Source organism: Euwallacea fornicatus, chromosome 2 (assembly GCF_040115645.1).
Source record: "Euwallacea fornicatus isolate EFF26 chromosome 2, ASM4011564v1, whole genome shotgun sequence".
NCBI lineage: Eukaryota > Metazoa > Arthropoda > Insecta > Coleoptera > Curculionidae > Euwallacea > Euwallacea fornicatus.
In genome coordinates, this window is record NC_089542.1 from 1,928,216 (window position 1) to 1,944,999 (window position 16,784).

At 42.1% G+C, this 16,784-nt stretch overlaps 2 protein-coding genes across 5 annotated transcripts in view; one reads left to right on the top strand and one right to left on the bottom strand.

The window, feature by feature from the left end:
- The window catches only part of Sdhaf3 (Succinate dehydrogenase assembly factor 3), a 96,452-nt gene that overhangs the window by 19,498 nt on the left and 60,170 nt on the right, over positions 1–16,784 (top strand). Inside the window, exon 3 of one of the 4 annotated variants that reach the window (XM_066293582.1) lies at positions 1,826–1,844. The exons of 2 other annotated variants lie outside the window; for them this stretch is intronic. The gene's annotated coding sequence lies outside the window, so the exon portion shown is untranslated. Of the gene's footprint in view, positions 1–1,825; positions 1,955–16,784 lie in introns of those variants that run through there. One more of the 4 variants, XM_066293539.1, reaches the window with a different exon arrangement.
- LOC136345211 (protein turtle homolog A-like) overlaps positions 1–16,784 on the bottom strand; it is a 97,133-nt gene that overhangs the window by 13,903 nt on the left and 66,446 nt on the right. The window contains exons 3-7 of the mRNA XM_066293298.1: positions 5,996–6,204; positions 3,108–3,218; positions 2,850–3,053; positions 2,355–2,500; positions 1,824–1,983 (exon numbers count right to left, since the gene is read on the bottom strand). Of these exons, the coding sequence (XP_066149395.1) occupies positions 1,824–1,983; positions 2,355–2,500; positions 2,850–3,053; positions 3,108–3,218; positions 5,996–6,204 (830 nt within the window). The remainder of the gene's footprint in view (positions 1–1,823; positions 1,984–2,354; positions 2,501–2,849; positions 3,054–3,107; positions 3,219–5,995; positions 6,205–16,784) is intronic.

Here is a 16,784-nt window from a genome sequence, read left to right on the forward strand (position 1 = left end):
GGGGCAATTCGGCGATTTTTATTAATGAATTTTACGCTTTTGTTGCCTGCGCCTCTGGATAAATTATCGATTTATCTAATTTATGATCCGCAATTTGTCCGAGAAAGTGGGAGGACAGATAAAGCGGTTTGAGGCAGGAAGTTGGCGCAATGCATAGGATCGCGTGGACGGCGTGCTTTAGACCGTTGTTATTATTTTTCCACAGAGCCTATTGGCGAACTGATTTACGCCAGAGCGTTTGCTGATTAAAGGCCATTTGCACTTATCTAATTAATCATTACATTTATTATTACCGAGTTCCTTAATCCGGCTTGACGCACTCGCACCAATGGAATAATTGCAGTTGCCCTGAACTGATGTGTATCGAAGTTCGCACGACTAATTGAGATTCAAACTTATTTATAGGATTATTTATGTGCGTCCAGAATAGGATTTCTCAACGAGTTTAACACGTGATCGATATAGAGACGATTTAAACTGATTTACGTCAAATTTGGCATGATTAAAGCGATTTAAACTCGTGGGAAGAAACAATTATTACGCCCGAGGGTTGGGTTTAAACGGTTCAGAGTAAACCTATATTGATTTAAATTTATTTATTCCGATTTATGGTAATTTCGGGATCGTAGGATTTCTTCGACTTTATTTTTGATGTTTTATTTCCCCGAGTTGTTCAGAACTTCAGCGCTTTCAGCTGATTTATGGAAGATTTAGCATGACTTAACGTGATTTAAACTGATTTCTGTCAAACTAAGAGTTTATTTAGAACAATTTGACTTAATTTGAACATCTTTTATGGTAAGTTCTCGGGGTTTGAAGCGATTTAAATCGATTTAATCTTCTGTATATCAAATTTAGTAATTACTTGGATTAGCGGAAGGTGGTTAAAATTTCATTTTCGTGGGCCAATTTGGTCCGATTTGAACTCGTTTAAGTTCAATCGAAAGTGGATTTATAATGGTTCAAGTCAATCTAAACCGATTTAATTGCGCCAACCATTTAAAGTATTAAATCCATTTAAATTTCTTTTGTGAAGAGCTTCCGATTGAAGGGGATTTAGACTCATTTAGGTGGAATTTAAAGTTTGAATGATTTAATTCCATTTAAACTTGTTCCACTGCCAAATTTTGCCGTCTTAAACCGGTTTAAGGCGCTCAAATTCTCCTTCGAGGCAAGTTGGAGTCAAGTTTGGCAGCTTGGAGAACTTAACTGACAGAAAGTACAGTCAACATTCCTAACAATGGACACATGTTTCAGGTACATCGGTTACACGTCCCGAACAATCCGAAACCGCTCGCGCTCCGATTACCAATTTGCAATGCAAATGCAGTTTGGAGATGATGTTGATTTTAAAATGCGCTTCCCATTCTCCACGTATTATCTCTCCTTCATACATTCATTGTGTAGGAGACGTCTCCATAATAACAGGGATGAGCGACATCAAAAGCAGCGGATTAACGCTATTTTTGCGGTTCGTTCTATGTGGCTAAGTGGATCCTTTATATCGGCTAGACGCAAAACGAACGTGTATTTTAATCGTCGGAAAAACGAATTTCGGATCTTATCATCAGTTTTGACTTCATCCCTCCCACGTCGACAAGCATAATAGCAACACAAAGCGAATTCCTCCATAATAAAGAGCAAGTCAAACGTCCCCATCTACACGAGCAAATATTTACCTCCACGTTTGGGAAGGCCTTTATTTTAAACGCGCCCTGCCAACGTCGAAGAAAATTACGTTTTTGTTTCCACTCCAAATATTTACTTTCGAAATTTAATATTTAATTGACGAACAGAGCAAAATCGGCATTGTCTATACTTACAGACGACGTTCAGCTCAAAGGAGTCCTTTAGCATCTGATGGGGCAGCAGAGGGTTCTGGCCGAGACACCTGAAGATAGCCCCGTGGTCCTCAGGAACTGGAGAAAACGTCACAATACTGCGGAGCATCGCCTCATCGGCGTTGTCCTCTTCTTCTTTGAACTGAAATTGGGTAAATAATTTAAGTAATATTCGTTGTTTGCGACGGCGGTTAGTTGGTACGTGTGGCAAGCGCGCCATCTGACGGCGGTGGGGGCGGCTGAGAGTTTGCGCGCGGTTCCGTGAGGTGGCGCGACGTAAGGGAAATTACAGTAGAAATTGCAATAATGCTAAATTTATGATTGCATCGACAGTAATTCCTCTTCCAACTGTGCGAAATCTGATAAAATTCGAATTAGCAGTTTGCGAGATATTGTTTGTGGCCTCAGAACAGAAAGGAAATTTGCAGTAGCGCTTAACGCGGAGCCACTCACGGTTTTTCCAAATGCTTAAATTTCTCGGTTCACAACCAATTGAGGGTTAAATTTTCTTACCTTCCCCCGATGAAACTCAGTAGCGTTCATCATCCAAATTATCTTGGCTTTGGGCCTGGATCCAGCGACCTCGCAGTGGATGGTGACCGGCTCGTGTGCGACAATTTGACGCGGTTTAACGGGAATTGTGACGCTTAAAGGGCGCACTGTAACAAACGTAAATTTTCGATGATTATCTGATAAAAAAGGAATTTGTTGCGTTTTTGAAAGAATCTGTTCCGTCCCTGATAATTATGTGATGCCTCTGAGATCTGGTATATGCAAAACGTATAAAAATGGACAATTTCAGTCTTGGAAAACCAGGGGCGTGTCAGGTTCGATCCGCTAATATTTTTGAGCAAACGTTTTGTCGTAAGTTTTATTTATGTCATGAGAGTGTTGTGTCTTGGTATGTTGGAAACCAGAAATGTATGGGTTGCGCCTCAGTTTAGAAGGAATTTCATTTTTCTCCAAAATGTTGCTGAAGTATGAAATTTCATAACAACAAGTACTTACACAGAAGCTCCAGGCGCAACGTCTGCTCAGTGGGCATCATTAGCTTGGTGTTGCTGGCCTGGCACTTAAAAGTAGAATTTAGCTGACCCCTGGTCAGCTTCTTAATCTCCAGTTTATTGACAATGACGTTTGAGTCGATTGCTCCGACTTGGCCATCCACAAGACGCTCGTTGACGAACCAGGACACTGTGGGGCTGGGGCTTCCTGTGCCAAATTAAAAAGGTTATCCCGGTCGGTTGAAGAAGACTCCATACGTACCTCCTCTGACTTCGCACGTCAAAACTAGATCGGATTCCTCCTCCAAAGGTCCGATAACGTCGCTGACGCTGCGCCCTATTTTATCGTAGATTAGAAGCTGATGGGGGGGCACTGAAAGTTTTTATTAGCGTCATCGAGGAGGGAAAAGTGTAATCGAAGAAACAAATAAGAGAACTGACATTATTAAAATCGGAATTGATTCCGCTTCGGAATTTCGCGTTATCGGGGAGCTTCGCTGCGAAATGGAGCCTCTCGGGAGGAGGGAAATGAGAAAAGTTTTTAAGGAGGAAATTAAAAACATTTTCGACTTATGCTTTTCTGTTATATCGAGCAAAGCTGCTTTATTACCCTGTTACCGGATCAAAGAGGAAAAATCCCATTACGATACGTGTGGATATCCCACGGGGTCCGCGAAACGAGGAGGGGGAAGCGAATGCATTATGCATACTCGAGGCTTTTTCCAATTAAATTTTCAATTTCCTCGCGGGGCAAAGTTTTGCTCATTTTCCCGTTTTGTATAGTGGCGCGCCACTAAAATAAGACACCATTATGGAGGAACGCTGGGGGTTTTGAATAAATGCAATTTCCTGGCCCCTTGTGAAGCCTCTTTATGCCCCGCGGTTCAATTAATAAGACCAGTGAGCGGATTGAAGGCTTCGGGATCGATGAAGAGTTTGAAAAATTAATAATGAAATTCTTGGATTAATGGGGCGCGTGATGAGTGAAATAAAGGATCAAAAGCTGTTTTTGTATGGTGTAGTGGAAAGGAATGATAACGTCTAAGTTCGAAGGGCGAAAAGACAACAGAAGACGGAAAGTAAAGGGGAACCGGTAAAGTCCAGATAAAGGCAGACAAACAGTTTCCAATCAAATAAAAGAAGGCCAAACGTGAAGCAACCGATCAGAGATAGACGACGTACTGACCGTCCAGTATGAATCAGACAAGATAGAGACAGATTAGAGGATGATCTTGTGGGAAACAGCCTTAGTAAGAGTTTGTTTAAGTGGGCAGACAGATAAACAAGATATAGAAATATTAGACATTCAAAAATTGAATGAGGCAGACTTTAGAATGCGAAAGAGAGAGAGAGAGAGAGAGAGAGAGAGAGAGAGAGAGAAACAAATCGTGCAGAGGCTTATGCGGCAGATCAGAAGGTAGAATAGATAGAAAGATGTTCAACAGGCAAATCAGACATGTCCCGATCGACTAGAAGGTGTCTGATCGTTTACACACAGCAATATCGAGCCGAGGAGGGGGGTACGCAGAAAAGTAGATCTGATGGAAAATTCAGAGATAGATCATGTAAAGTCAAAAAGTAGCAACAGATTATATATAAACATAGTAGAAAGCCAGCTAAACTGAAAAAAAAATTAGATAATACAAAAACAGACACATTAGAGGGAATAAAACAGATAAAGTTAGGCTGACCGGACGAGACCGAGATAGCCAGACGAGGGAGAGACTAGTGGGAATCCACCCTACCAGACAGAGGCAAACCAGACAAGAACAGACTTAATAATGGTCATCCAGTGGGAAACAGACAACAGAGAGAAACCGAGGAAGGATTTGATTAGACGAACAGGACATTTTAGATTACTGTTTTAGCTTACTGGTTACTCTAGTTCCACCTCATAATCTAGCTACATGCACCCATCACATGGAGGCATTATTTCCCGTGATCGACGAGCGGGTGATTGATTGCCGTCGAAACTCTTTCGCTGTATCGAAATTATTTAAAAGCGATTCCGTGTTTCAGCCCTGCCATACACTGTGTAATTCCCCGTGTTGGCTTATCATTAATTAGTATAGTATCCGCAATGACAATACGGAAAACCTCACCAAACTTGTCATTACGTCCCGGAACTATTCATATTGCGCTTGAGGGGGGGTTGATATATGAGCAAATATGGCGGGGTGCAATTAACCGAATTGGAATTCCAAACTGAAGTTAATGAAGTCGCCTGCATGACGTAACAAGCACCCTAATCGATACTATATTTCGCATTATGCATCGTTACTTCGATTTGTGTGCAGTCCTTTTGATGGATTCGCCGCGGTTCAACGTTTCAAATTAATGAATTAACGTATTTTTGCCGAACAAAAAAAGGGGAACGTGCGACCACGATCGATTTCTCCCCAGGCGTATATTTAGATTTCCACCTTAAGAGCTCGCGTTACCTTTCTTTCCATTCGTGTAGGCCAACGGCACGCGAAGCCGATAAAGCAGTTTTGTTATTTCCAACGTTATTACCGGGATTATGTGTATTTAACCGAGCTGTAATAGTCGGTTTAATTAATGGATTGCTGTTTGAGGGCTGGAAATTGCTTTTTTGGGCCTCATTGCTCACATCAATAGTGGCCTAAGCGATAGTCTACAATGTTTACGTGCGGAATACCTCGTAAGAGCACATAAAAGGGATATGCGGTGCATACAAGGACAAGTTGCTGTCAAAACCGTTTAAGTGTCATTGTCAACGTCACTTATTTGAGGAGAAACGACATTACCCCCAGCATTTTTGGTAGATCCGATAAGTAATAACCCTTTCTCGCACATTTATAATTTTTAGCGCTCCTCCGCCGGTAACAAATTAATAATCCCCCTATTAAAACCCCTTCTCCTTCTTTCACAGTTCGCTCCACAACTCGACTGTAGAACCGGAATTGCGCACTTTATTTCTTATTTATCCATTATGTTCATTCCCCGATTGCGAGAGATTAAATTTTTAATTTCGCTCCGGAACTTTTCTCATTTTCCCTTAATAGAATTATCTATTAAAGTGTCTTCTAGACCGGTTTCGTTAAAATCGCGATTTAAAAGTAAAAAATCCACTTCAGGGGCATTTTAATTTACTACTGAAGCATTGAAAACGTAAAATCCAAAACTCACCGATCACAGTAAGGTTGATGGCGAAATTCCGCGTGGGGGACGTTTTGAAGTCCACCCTGCACCTGTAAATACCCACGTCGTTTAGGCTGACGTGGTCCAGGGTGAGGGCAGCAGGTTTGGACACTGTGACGAAATACGCCCTCGTTCCGAACATGATAGGGTCCGACCATACCAAGGCCTCTTTGAAAGCCCTCCCGCGGACGTCAAAACTGCAAGAAAATATGCCATAAGCATCCTAAATTCTAAGGATAAAGTTCTGAGTACTTTGAGCAGGGTTCCGCCTTGACAACTGTCAGGTGCTTTGTCGTTTGTCCTGTCGCTTGTCTTGTCACTTATTCGCAAATGTCATTTGTCAGTTGTGATAGTTGTCGCGTAGATATTTGCTACTTGTTAGCTCCTTACAACTATTGTTGTTTAGGTTTGCCTCTCTTAGAAGAGTCGAATTTCGTCAGTGTGCGGGAAATTTAACTTGTCGAATGCTCTGAATGTCCCTAGTAGAGATCTCACTCTTGATATATGATAAGAGAAGTCTCGTCACGTCTTTTATCATTTATCATGTCAGTGGTCTTGTCACAAGTCTCATTACTCTTCACTCGTCATCTGTCTCTTGTCACGTTCTCATGTAATTACTTTTGCTTGTAAAATCCCGATGATTGTTATTTGATTTTGTCCACTCTGTACGGATTCAATCTCGGTCCCTGCTATCGACGTTTCTGTTCGTTTTTTTGTGCTCTCTGGTCTGGTTGTGTGAGTGGGGAAATCAATAGAGCAAACAGGACCTGTGGAATTCAAAGAGGGGGGTGAGAGGAGGCGCGCGGCCCCCTCCCGATTTTAATGAACGTGTTTGGCTTGCATTTGAATGAGGCGGCCGGTGTCGTTACGGTTTTTGATTGAATTTTTATCTCTGTGCAAGTTTGCCTGCTGCATGCCAAGTTTCCATGGATTAAATCGGGATAATGGGCCCTTGAATGTTTGTTGTGGAAAATTGCGACATTCGCATTGTTTTCCATTTAATCAACATTATTTAGTTTAGCTTTTCTGGTAAAGCTAATATCGATTGAGTGGACGATATAGATAAACGCGTTGAATATTGTAAACACCCTTTTCGATGTACATCCATTGAAAATGTCCCGTAATTAATGTAAACAATGTAATCAATTGACGGCAGGTAAGCGTTTCTCTCGTAGGAAGTTACTGATAGGCGAAAATTCCTTGTGCACGGACAAAGTGAATTTCTTGCGGGTTCGGTAGGCGAGGAATCAGTGGCTGGATTAAGTAGATATAAACAGGGGACAAATGTCACAGTTCTCTTGTAACTCGATCCAAATTTAATACTATGTATCATTCAATAACCTCGTTCGCTAATGGAATATTTAATAGAAAATTAGTTACCGCTCGAAATGTTTTATGTGTGACGTAACAAATAAGCTTTCATTATTTAGATAATAATACATATGCATCAGCGAAATTGCGGATTTAATGTATACGATTCAATTATTTATTCCGGCGTGTTCTGGCGCGTATTATCATCATTCCAGCTCGTATGAATAGAGCGAGCTCCGATCCAAATTAGGAAAAATGATGGTCCCTTTAGGAGGGCGAATCGGACTCAATTGCGAGCACGTTTTCATCGTCTTTTATAACCCTAATCTTCTCGGGTAAGCGGACGTTAAACCGCTTTTATCGCGTAATTAAAACTATTAGATCGGCGTTTTATTTTTGCGGAACCCGATAAGCCGACTCCGGTCAGAAAAGGCGAGTTTATGCGATGAAAAACGCCGAAATAAAAGGGCCGAAAGTTAAATAATACATCAGGAAAAGCCCACTCAGCAGCAAGGAATGTCTCAGCTCTAAATCGGTTTCGATAGCCGGCTTTTTTTATCGACACGTCCTTGCGGAGCCGCTTTGGGAGTTGCTTATCCCAATTGCTTCAAGGGACATTTCCGACGGCCTGTCTTTAAAACGTCGTTTTGCTCGGGTATTAATTCTCAGATAAGACTCTCGGCGAAACAGCGGAGGAGGGAACCCTCGAGAGTAATGGCCAAAAGGCGCGGTAGATTTTTTCACGAACGTATTGAGCTTGTTCTTAATGGGTTGGCGTTTTTTTTATGCCCCCTTTTCACCCATTTTCGATCATTCAGGGCGAAAGGAGGAGTGTCGAAAATCGAACGCAGTTATCGGTACTGCTGAACAGCTCTAGTAATCTCCGGGAAAATCACCTAAGATCTTCCAAGTTTTAGAATGCGAGGCTGCAAACGAGACGACCGCGATATTACCAGCTGCCTCTGAAACACCCTTTAACTTTCTCGCACTTCTGAGTGTATGAGATTTCTGTAATTTTCTAAAATTCCCGAGAAACTGTTAGATTTTCCTATAGGTTAACGCCCTGCGTTGCCACGTTGTCGATTGTTTTGACACCTCCAGAGCACCTGCCAGGGCATCTTTCTTTCCCGGGAGTATGCGGGAGGCTTCTAGAACATTTCGAACCGGTTTAGGAAAGTAAAGAGGTTTCGCGAGTCATTAAAATGAATAACGTAAAGTTTGAAAATTTGTTGTCCAGTTTAATGGGCCTATTTGGACCAACGCAAGCTCCCACGTGTGGGGAGAAGTTGCAAAAATTTTGAGCTCAAAATCTCAGTTTTTGAGCGAGTATCGGCCAGAAGTTTCCGGTCACCGCCTAAAACAACAAAACCCGGTTGGAACATCAATCAAGTTTAAAAATTTGCAACACAGTTGCTGCACAATTCGAACGGGCCATTTTAGGCCGAAATAATTTTCCGATTTTTCTGGCCGAAACCTGGAAAATGTGTAACTCTGAACGATTCTAATGCAAAGAGACGCTGTGCAAATTTGAAGGACCACCGGATATCGTCCAAAATGAGTCCAGTTGGGAGTTTGCTGCATGTAAGCAATTGTCTACATTGTCTACACCGGGAACATGCACATTTCAGTAGTTGCCCACGCTGGCAACGTTGAATTATTGCGTAGGGACGTATGTACCTTCGGCGAACAGCGTAAATACTCTTACAATCGGAGTAGTGAATCGTTAGATATTGGCAGATCGTACGGGGAATTATCAATGGTGATGTGACGAAACGCGTCCATAAATTCGACTGCAGGAGCGGCGATGAACGGCTGCGTTCACGTAGACAATGCAATAAAAGCCAATTTTCCCCAACCTATACCTGTCCGGAGTGCTCCGAAGTGTCTCCTGGTTGCACCTCACGAATCATACGACTCCACTAGTTGAATCCGGCGGGACAAAAACAACATTCCCAACTTTTTGCTCGCCAAAGCCATCAATTAAACCGTTCCCCCGAGGATTAGACTTTCCCGGACCGGGCCGTACACATCCGGCCGACATAAAAACCAAAAAATATCGCACTTTAGCGTTAAGACGTCCATCCGGTCGGGGAATCCGGGGGGAGCGAAAGGGCAACATTCGTGCTGAATTTTAAGAAGAGGGGAAACAGTTAAGTCCCGGATACCAAAAGTATAAATGTGCGCCGCAAGCTTCCCCTACGGCTTTGTGTTTCATTTGCACGTCGTGTCATTATCATTAGCCGTGCCGATGGAGTACTCCCCCGGGGTTATGCAACGCATTGTTTTCCGTGTACGCTCGTTAGAAATAATTTCGTTTAAGGCTTAAATCGCCTCGGGGCGGCTGAAAACCTACAACAAAGTGTATCGTTTATATTTAAGGGGAGGCACTTTTCATCCCCTCCCACTCCGCAGACCCTCCGCATATAAATTCTGAGGTTTATTACGAAACAATCCCGCTCGGACGACCTTTAACAAATATTTCCGCAAGGCCATTATTTATTACGAGCACAGAACGCCGTTTTCGTCCAAATTAGTTAGGAATTTCTGCATCCAGTCCGAAATTAAGTTAGCGGACCGGTTCCGCTCGGGCCGCTATAACTCTTGATTCCTAATTGTTTCTGATGCGAAACGCCGGAAGAACAACTTTATTAAATCCGTCCGGTGACCGCACCTTATGCGAGTTGCAATCCCGTTTTTGTTGCACAAGGAAGGGCAATTGCTGTTTCACCTTACAGCAATAGATATGCGTTTCTACCCTTATTACTTTGAAACTCTCTAATTGGATTCAACCCGCTGTTCTAACTATGATGAAACAACTTCGAAAACCCCTTTTTACGCCGGTTTCAAACGGCGTGTTAGCGCGAGGTACACTGACCCGAACTAACTTCGTTTCTAATGCGTTCGGGTGCCTGCCTATTTACCGTCGCTTCTGAATCGCTGCTTCGCTCGCTCGACCACTCCAAATGTCTAATCGACGAACTTCTCTCCGCAATCGGAAACCCCTATTCCGCGCGCCTTCAGTTGTCAACCTGCACCAGTTCGCGCTAACTGCGCGACCGTCTCGGAGTTAAAAAAATCCATCCGGACGCTGTAACGCCGGCACGCCACTGTCGCTTCAAGTCGGTAATTATTAATCCGGACTTTTAGGTCGGCTACCTGCAGCGAAAAGGCCTTATTCTGACGTTTCCAACTGCTAACTACGTTCAATTGCTGCACTAATCTTGAAGGGCCTTATTGATATAATTTCATGGACGTAATGAAAGTTTTAATTATTAGCGCTTGAAATTCATTTTTAACCACTCGGCGAAGCCTTGAAACTTGCCTGAAGTTGGTTTCCGGCTGCTACACTCGATGCATTAATAATGCCAATAAATACACTCGATGGAGGGTCGTTCAGGTGTAGGGGCTGGAGGGTCTCCCTCCATGCTGTCGCTAGTTATTAATTAAACTAATGCCGATGGCAATTTAATTAGTGCGCAAGAGTACAATCATTATTAGAGCATGCAGCACTCAAAAATGGGGCTCACTGGGAACGGTGTTGCGGGGGAAACCTCCGATGGGGACTCTCCCCGTCGCTTCGTAGCACCTAGGACGTGAACAACGTAGACAAAAGTCGAAAATAATCGCAAACTTTCTTGGTTTAAATAGTTAAACAAATCGACCGAAGTAGGGGAGGAAATTTCGGATAAATCGATTTAATCCAAGGCGCTTGCAGGAATTTTGATTAGCTGTTGAGTAATTAATTTTACGTCTTCGAGCGATTTCGATGAAAGGGGAACACTTTTACGGGAAATTACTCTTCGGAGGGACGCGGCAAATGAGGCTTGTGATTTATGCCAATAACGTTTGATCAGGGCAGTGCTCCATTTACCAAAAACGAGCGTTTATTGTTCGGTTTTGCGGTAATAAAATTTTAAAATATGATCTTGCCTTAAGTCAACAAAAACTACTCGCCGCAGCTCCGATGTAAACCGACGCAGCTGCTAAACTTTTGTTTTATGTTGAAATGTTTTTTTTTTTCCTTTTGTTTTTGGATGATTTCATTAGCCCCAACTGATTTTCCTAAACTCTTGAATTTAGCAGTTGCATAATTATTAATTATGCTCAAAAGGGAAGTTTTGGGCGCAGCGTCTGAATAGCGAACGGAAACTCGGGGCTACCGCTCCAGTGTAAATCAACAAAATAACCACTAATTTCATGCAATTATGAGATACACTGAGAAGAATTTACCGGCCAAAAAGAACCCTTCTCAGTCTTTCGGTTTGGCAATTACAAAACTTTAAATCATACTCGACTTCCAAGTACATTTTAACCCTTCGAATGGCGTTTGCAAACTTCGATGTAAATCTACGTAGGAAATTTAAATTTTCTACTATTATATTAAACGGTTTGAAAAGTTTTTAGGTCAAAAATAATAGTCTAAAACTTTTCAGTTTAGTAATTACAAAATTTTAAATCACACCGCGCCGCGAAGTAGGTGTTAGGCCTGAAAGCGGCGACCGGAAGCTCGGCTATGCAGCTCCGGTGCAAACTTACCAATTAAATTCAAATTTGCTGCTGTCGTATTACATACTTAGAAAATTTTATCGGCCAAAGACGATCTTTGAAAACTTTTCGGTTTAGGAGTTACAAAATTTTAAATTATGCTCTTTTAAGTAAGTTTTTAACTCGTAGAGTGGCGAACGGAGGCTCGGCGCTGCAGCGCCGGTGTAAACCTACTTATTAAGTTCCAATTTTCTGCCGTCATGATACATACGTAAAAGAGTTTATCTGCCTGTAATGATCGTTGGAAACTTTTCGGTTTAGGAGCTACAAAATTTAAAGTTATGCTCCAGCCCTAAGTAGGTTTTCACCCAGGACGTGGCGAGCGGGTTTATGACTCGAGTGTAAAAATACTTAATCACCACGAAATTTCTATCAGCACATCACATCCTCAAACGGGTTTATCGAGCAAAAGCAGTCTTTTTGGTCTTTCGGTTCCGCAAATGCACAATTTTAACACGTGATCAACTCTCAAATATGTACTCAGCTTCATTCTAAATGACTCGTTCATGTCGCCGGCGTAAAAATGGTGGGAAAAATGGCGGGACAAATTTATTTTATTGACATTTACTTTGAATTAATTGTGCAGGTTAAACTACGAAAAAGTACACTTCTCTCGTGCTTTAATAACGAGTAAATATGCTGCCCGCGTACTCGGCCATGTACCGACCGTATTGCTCTCGTTATTAATTAAACTGATAAAGCCGAAACTCTCTAAACCCACATCGAGTAGCTCATACCTCTTCCCATCAACCACAACGCCTACATTGTTTGAAAACTATCCGTCACAGGAGACCGCATTAAAAATTAACACCTCAGTGACTCTATTTCGAGTAGAACCATAAATTAGGCAATAACTGAACCCGGATCGATAGTTTCGGATTTATACACCTTCTAGTCTGGAACGAGCGTGCTCCAGTTACCCTTGAGAAAATTACTCGAACTTCTTTAATATAATTTCCGATTTATATGCTTCAAACTCGGCTCCGTGTAAAAGGAACAGTTACATAGTTGCCCGTTTTAGTAGTCTCCAACTTCATATTGCAAGTAAAAAGTTGTTTTTGTTGCCGGGTTCTGAGCGCTCCGAAGGCGCTTAAATGCGAGCTTTCGTTTGGTGAACGAAACCCCGTCTGCTCCGGTGCTAATAAATATTGTACCCGGCTCGCAATAATGATAGCCGCGGGTGTTGGCATTAAAACTGAGGCTTTCTCGGGATACAAACGTGGAAAAACTAATAACGGTCCCAAACACATTCGTAATATTTCTCGTAAATGAAATATGCTTAAAGGTGTGCGCCTAACGTCCTCCCTAATGAACCTCATTCCCTTCTACAAATACCATGCATCATTTCTGACCGTGACTTATTACACCAGTTTCTCTTAATAAAATATCCAAGGATTTATTACCACCTTATTTGAATCTCGCCCTCCATGAATAAAATTGTTTCTTTCTCCCCTTCAAATGAATACACTAGATTATCCGCTGGGCCTAAGGGGCGAGAAAGCCTTTCAGGCTCATGGACTAATGATAATAACGTAATGCGCAAACGAAGTAATTGAAGGAAGCCTGCGGTTTGTATTTAGACGTTCTGGCCTTTCATTACCGCACTTCCTTGAAAGGAGCTCTCGGCTCGGGTCCCTAATTTCGGAACTAATTTATTTTGCTCAGTTAATGTGGCTTCTTCTAAATTATAAACGAGCCCTGTGGCGGCCTCTTTCTCTATCTCTATTCCCGCGAAAGCTCGTGAGGAATGTGAGAACTTGTTATAGTGGCGAATTAGTGTTGTTCTTATTGTCTGACAGGGGGGCGATATAAAATATATCTATCCACCATGAGATGGTTTTAGAATGAGCAATTTCACGGCTCTGATAGGTGTTACCGAATTTTGCATTTTCAACATGGCGTACCGTTACAAATGTATTTGCGGTTTTCTCAGAGAAATCTGCCCCTGTTTCGCAATAAGTATGGCAAAGTTTGGTTATCAGTGGCTAAAAACAAACAGGATGTTAGGTTTGCTTTATTAGTTTGCACGAGATTAACGGGGATACAGACAGGTGATGTCTCTCAGAGCGAGCTTGAAATGAAAAAAGCTCATTGACTGAATAATGCAAAGGCTGCATGTTGGGGTTGAACTGGGTTCTTTGTGTGGTTTACAGCTGAGAATAATTTCAGTTCAAACTCGTGGTGTGTACGGGAGTATTTGTAGAAAGGCGCCTGGTTGCCATTAACAAGAAACGTTGTTTGGACATTTTCGTAATTTATACCTCATTGACTAAATGGTATAGAAATACCACACCGAACTAAGCAAGCTTTTATGTCTGGTTTACGGGCGGTAAAAATGTGAGCTAGAACTGCCGGTTTTTGCGGTAGTACCAGTCGTAAGTATCGACAGTACCGGCCAGCAGAAGCGTCGATTGCTTCTTAAAGCCAACAAACTTGCTTGATAACTGAAGTAAATTTCGAAATTTACAATTGCAAAGCTGTCCAGAAGTACCATTCACTGTCGACGGAAGATTCCGTGTATGGTCTATAGCTGGAAAAATTTCATCCTAGTTATCAGTCTCTGAGGAAATAAAGACCAGAACTTTGCTGTTGCGGCTAAAATGCAGCAAGTTGAAAAGTGACAAGCTTGAAAGTTTGCAACACTATGACGGAATAATTCAAAATATTCAGTTCGCAGCTATAAAGATTGTGAATATCGTGATATACATAGAGAACCAAAAGACCCGCATAAATTCGTACGGAATCCCACGACGCTTTTCAATTCTTTGAGGAATTCTGAATATATTTCATGTAACTTACACTCGTCCAAATTCAACACTTATTGAAATATTTGCAATTAGGGTCGCCTGCTAGGTCGCTTGACCTCACCCCTGTGGAGTCTTTATGGGGTTTTCTGAAGCTCATTTTATGGGGGTGTTATTGTAAGCCCAACAACATATGAGAGTTAAAAAGTAATATTACTCGGGAAACTCAACGAGTAGATCCTCGAGCGAAAAGTTTTTGAGAAAAAAATAAAAAAGTACGTTTATTTGGTATTCCCGGGTACATGTTAGTTGTGTGGAAAAATGCACAACTAAAAACAATATTTGACGTGTTCCAGCATATTCACGAAAAACATTTCCTTCCATTTTTAACGAATTTATGCGGAACTTTCGGTCTTCTATGTATAATATTCGCTTGGCTCTGCCTTCGCCATAATAGTTGACTTAACAATTGGACATTGTTCATATTCCACAATTGTTTGCGCCCCAAATCCCTGAGCAATTTTCCGGATTTCGTTCACCCAAAGGTCCCGTATAAAGCAAGTTTTCTGTTTCGTGTATTTCAAATCCAATTGTTCACACAACGCACAACCTTCCTAAACAACAACAAGTAGGTAAATCCGCAGAGATGGCCTATTATAGTTTACTTAACCCGATGCGCCTACGTTAATATTGCCCGCCCGTTTTAGGGTCGGTTTAGCAGATGACGCATCATCTTTAGGGCCCGTGCTTAAGTTTTAAGACGAAGCAATTCCCCTCGGGCTTGTTATCAAACGTTGGACATAATATATCGCATAATTAAGGAGGGACATAAAACTTGGCCCGCAATTAATATCAGCGAGCGAAAAAATCCCAGTAATGTTAATAAATACGAAAGGGCTTTATTAAAACATTGTCACGGCAGGTTTCGTGACAACGCGGAGTACTTAAGTCGGGATATAAGCTGATTAAAAGGCCCTTGGTTGATTGATGTTGCGATTACGAATGTAATAACTTGATATTCCCTGTTGTATTGTGTGGAAAAGTTCATTTCAGATATATCTCTTATACCGTTACAGGTCGATGCCTGATTATAATTATTACGGGCCGGGTACTACATTAAAGATACGTTTTAAACACTAGATAATTTGACTGAAAGGTAATTAAATAAATTTGATGCGCTGATTACTTGCCTATTGAAATCGGTCAAAGGGATTGCACGGTAATTTTGCCGACCAGCAACCACATATTAGCATAGACATACAATAGTCCTGTTTAGCATCGAGCTGAATGGAAAATAAAATACAGTCGAGCGCAAATTTTTTCAGGCAAAAAGGTAAAACATTTTTATGTATCAGGTCGTGCCCCTCCCTTCGGAGTGTTCCAGGAAATCTTCATCACTCGAAAACTTTTCCGTTTTCGTTTTAACTTTCCCTGTCTCGCATGGTAATTTTCGCGAGGACCCGAACAGTGGAACAGTCGAGACTGTTCCGCGAGTCGTATCTCGCCTTCCACAGCGTCCTCCAATGGGCGAGGTGTTTGCGTAACGATCACACAATAGACCTCCTTTCGTGTGCCTGTCGTAATCGCACACTTTGACTTCTTATATTTGCCCTTTTGAAAATGCTTAAAATTAGCATCTCTCGCAGCAGCTTGCCTTGTACTCACTTTTCTTATTTTAACGTATTCCTCAACGACATTTCCAACTTCCTCGGAGCTAAAAGTGTAGAAATTCAAATTGCTCCCGAGATTCAACCGCCATAAAAGTCCGACACTCGCAAGAGCCAAACGAGATTCCGGTGCAGTGTCTCAATGGGCGTCCGCCCGGAATAATTTTAAAATATTTCTCCGGAGTTCCGGAATTAGCCCGGAGCTTTAATCCGGGCTTATAGGGCGGAAAAAAGTGCATCCCAGCTGCGAACTGTTTCAGTTAACGATTAATTTAATTAGGGACAAAGCGGGCCGGACATTTACGAGCTACTACACTACACGTACACCGGTCCGAGCTATTAGTCAATGCGCGTGTATTTAATTGTAAACAAAAGAGTCGGACGCGTCCACGGTAATGGCCAGGGGCAGATGATCCCCCTAATAAATTAAGACTGACAGGGTTTGTCGAGGAATTATTGCCGGATAATTACGGCCCACGCTTCTAAATCATAAACAACGGCCGGGGTGTG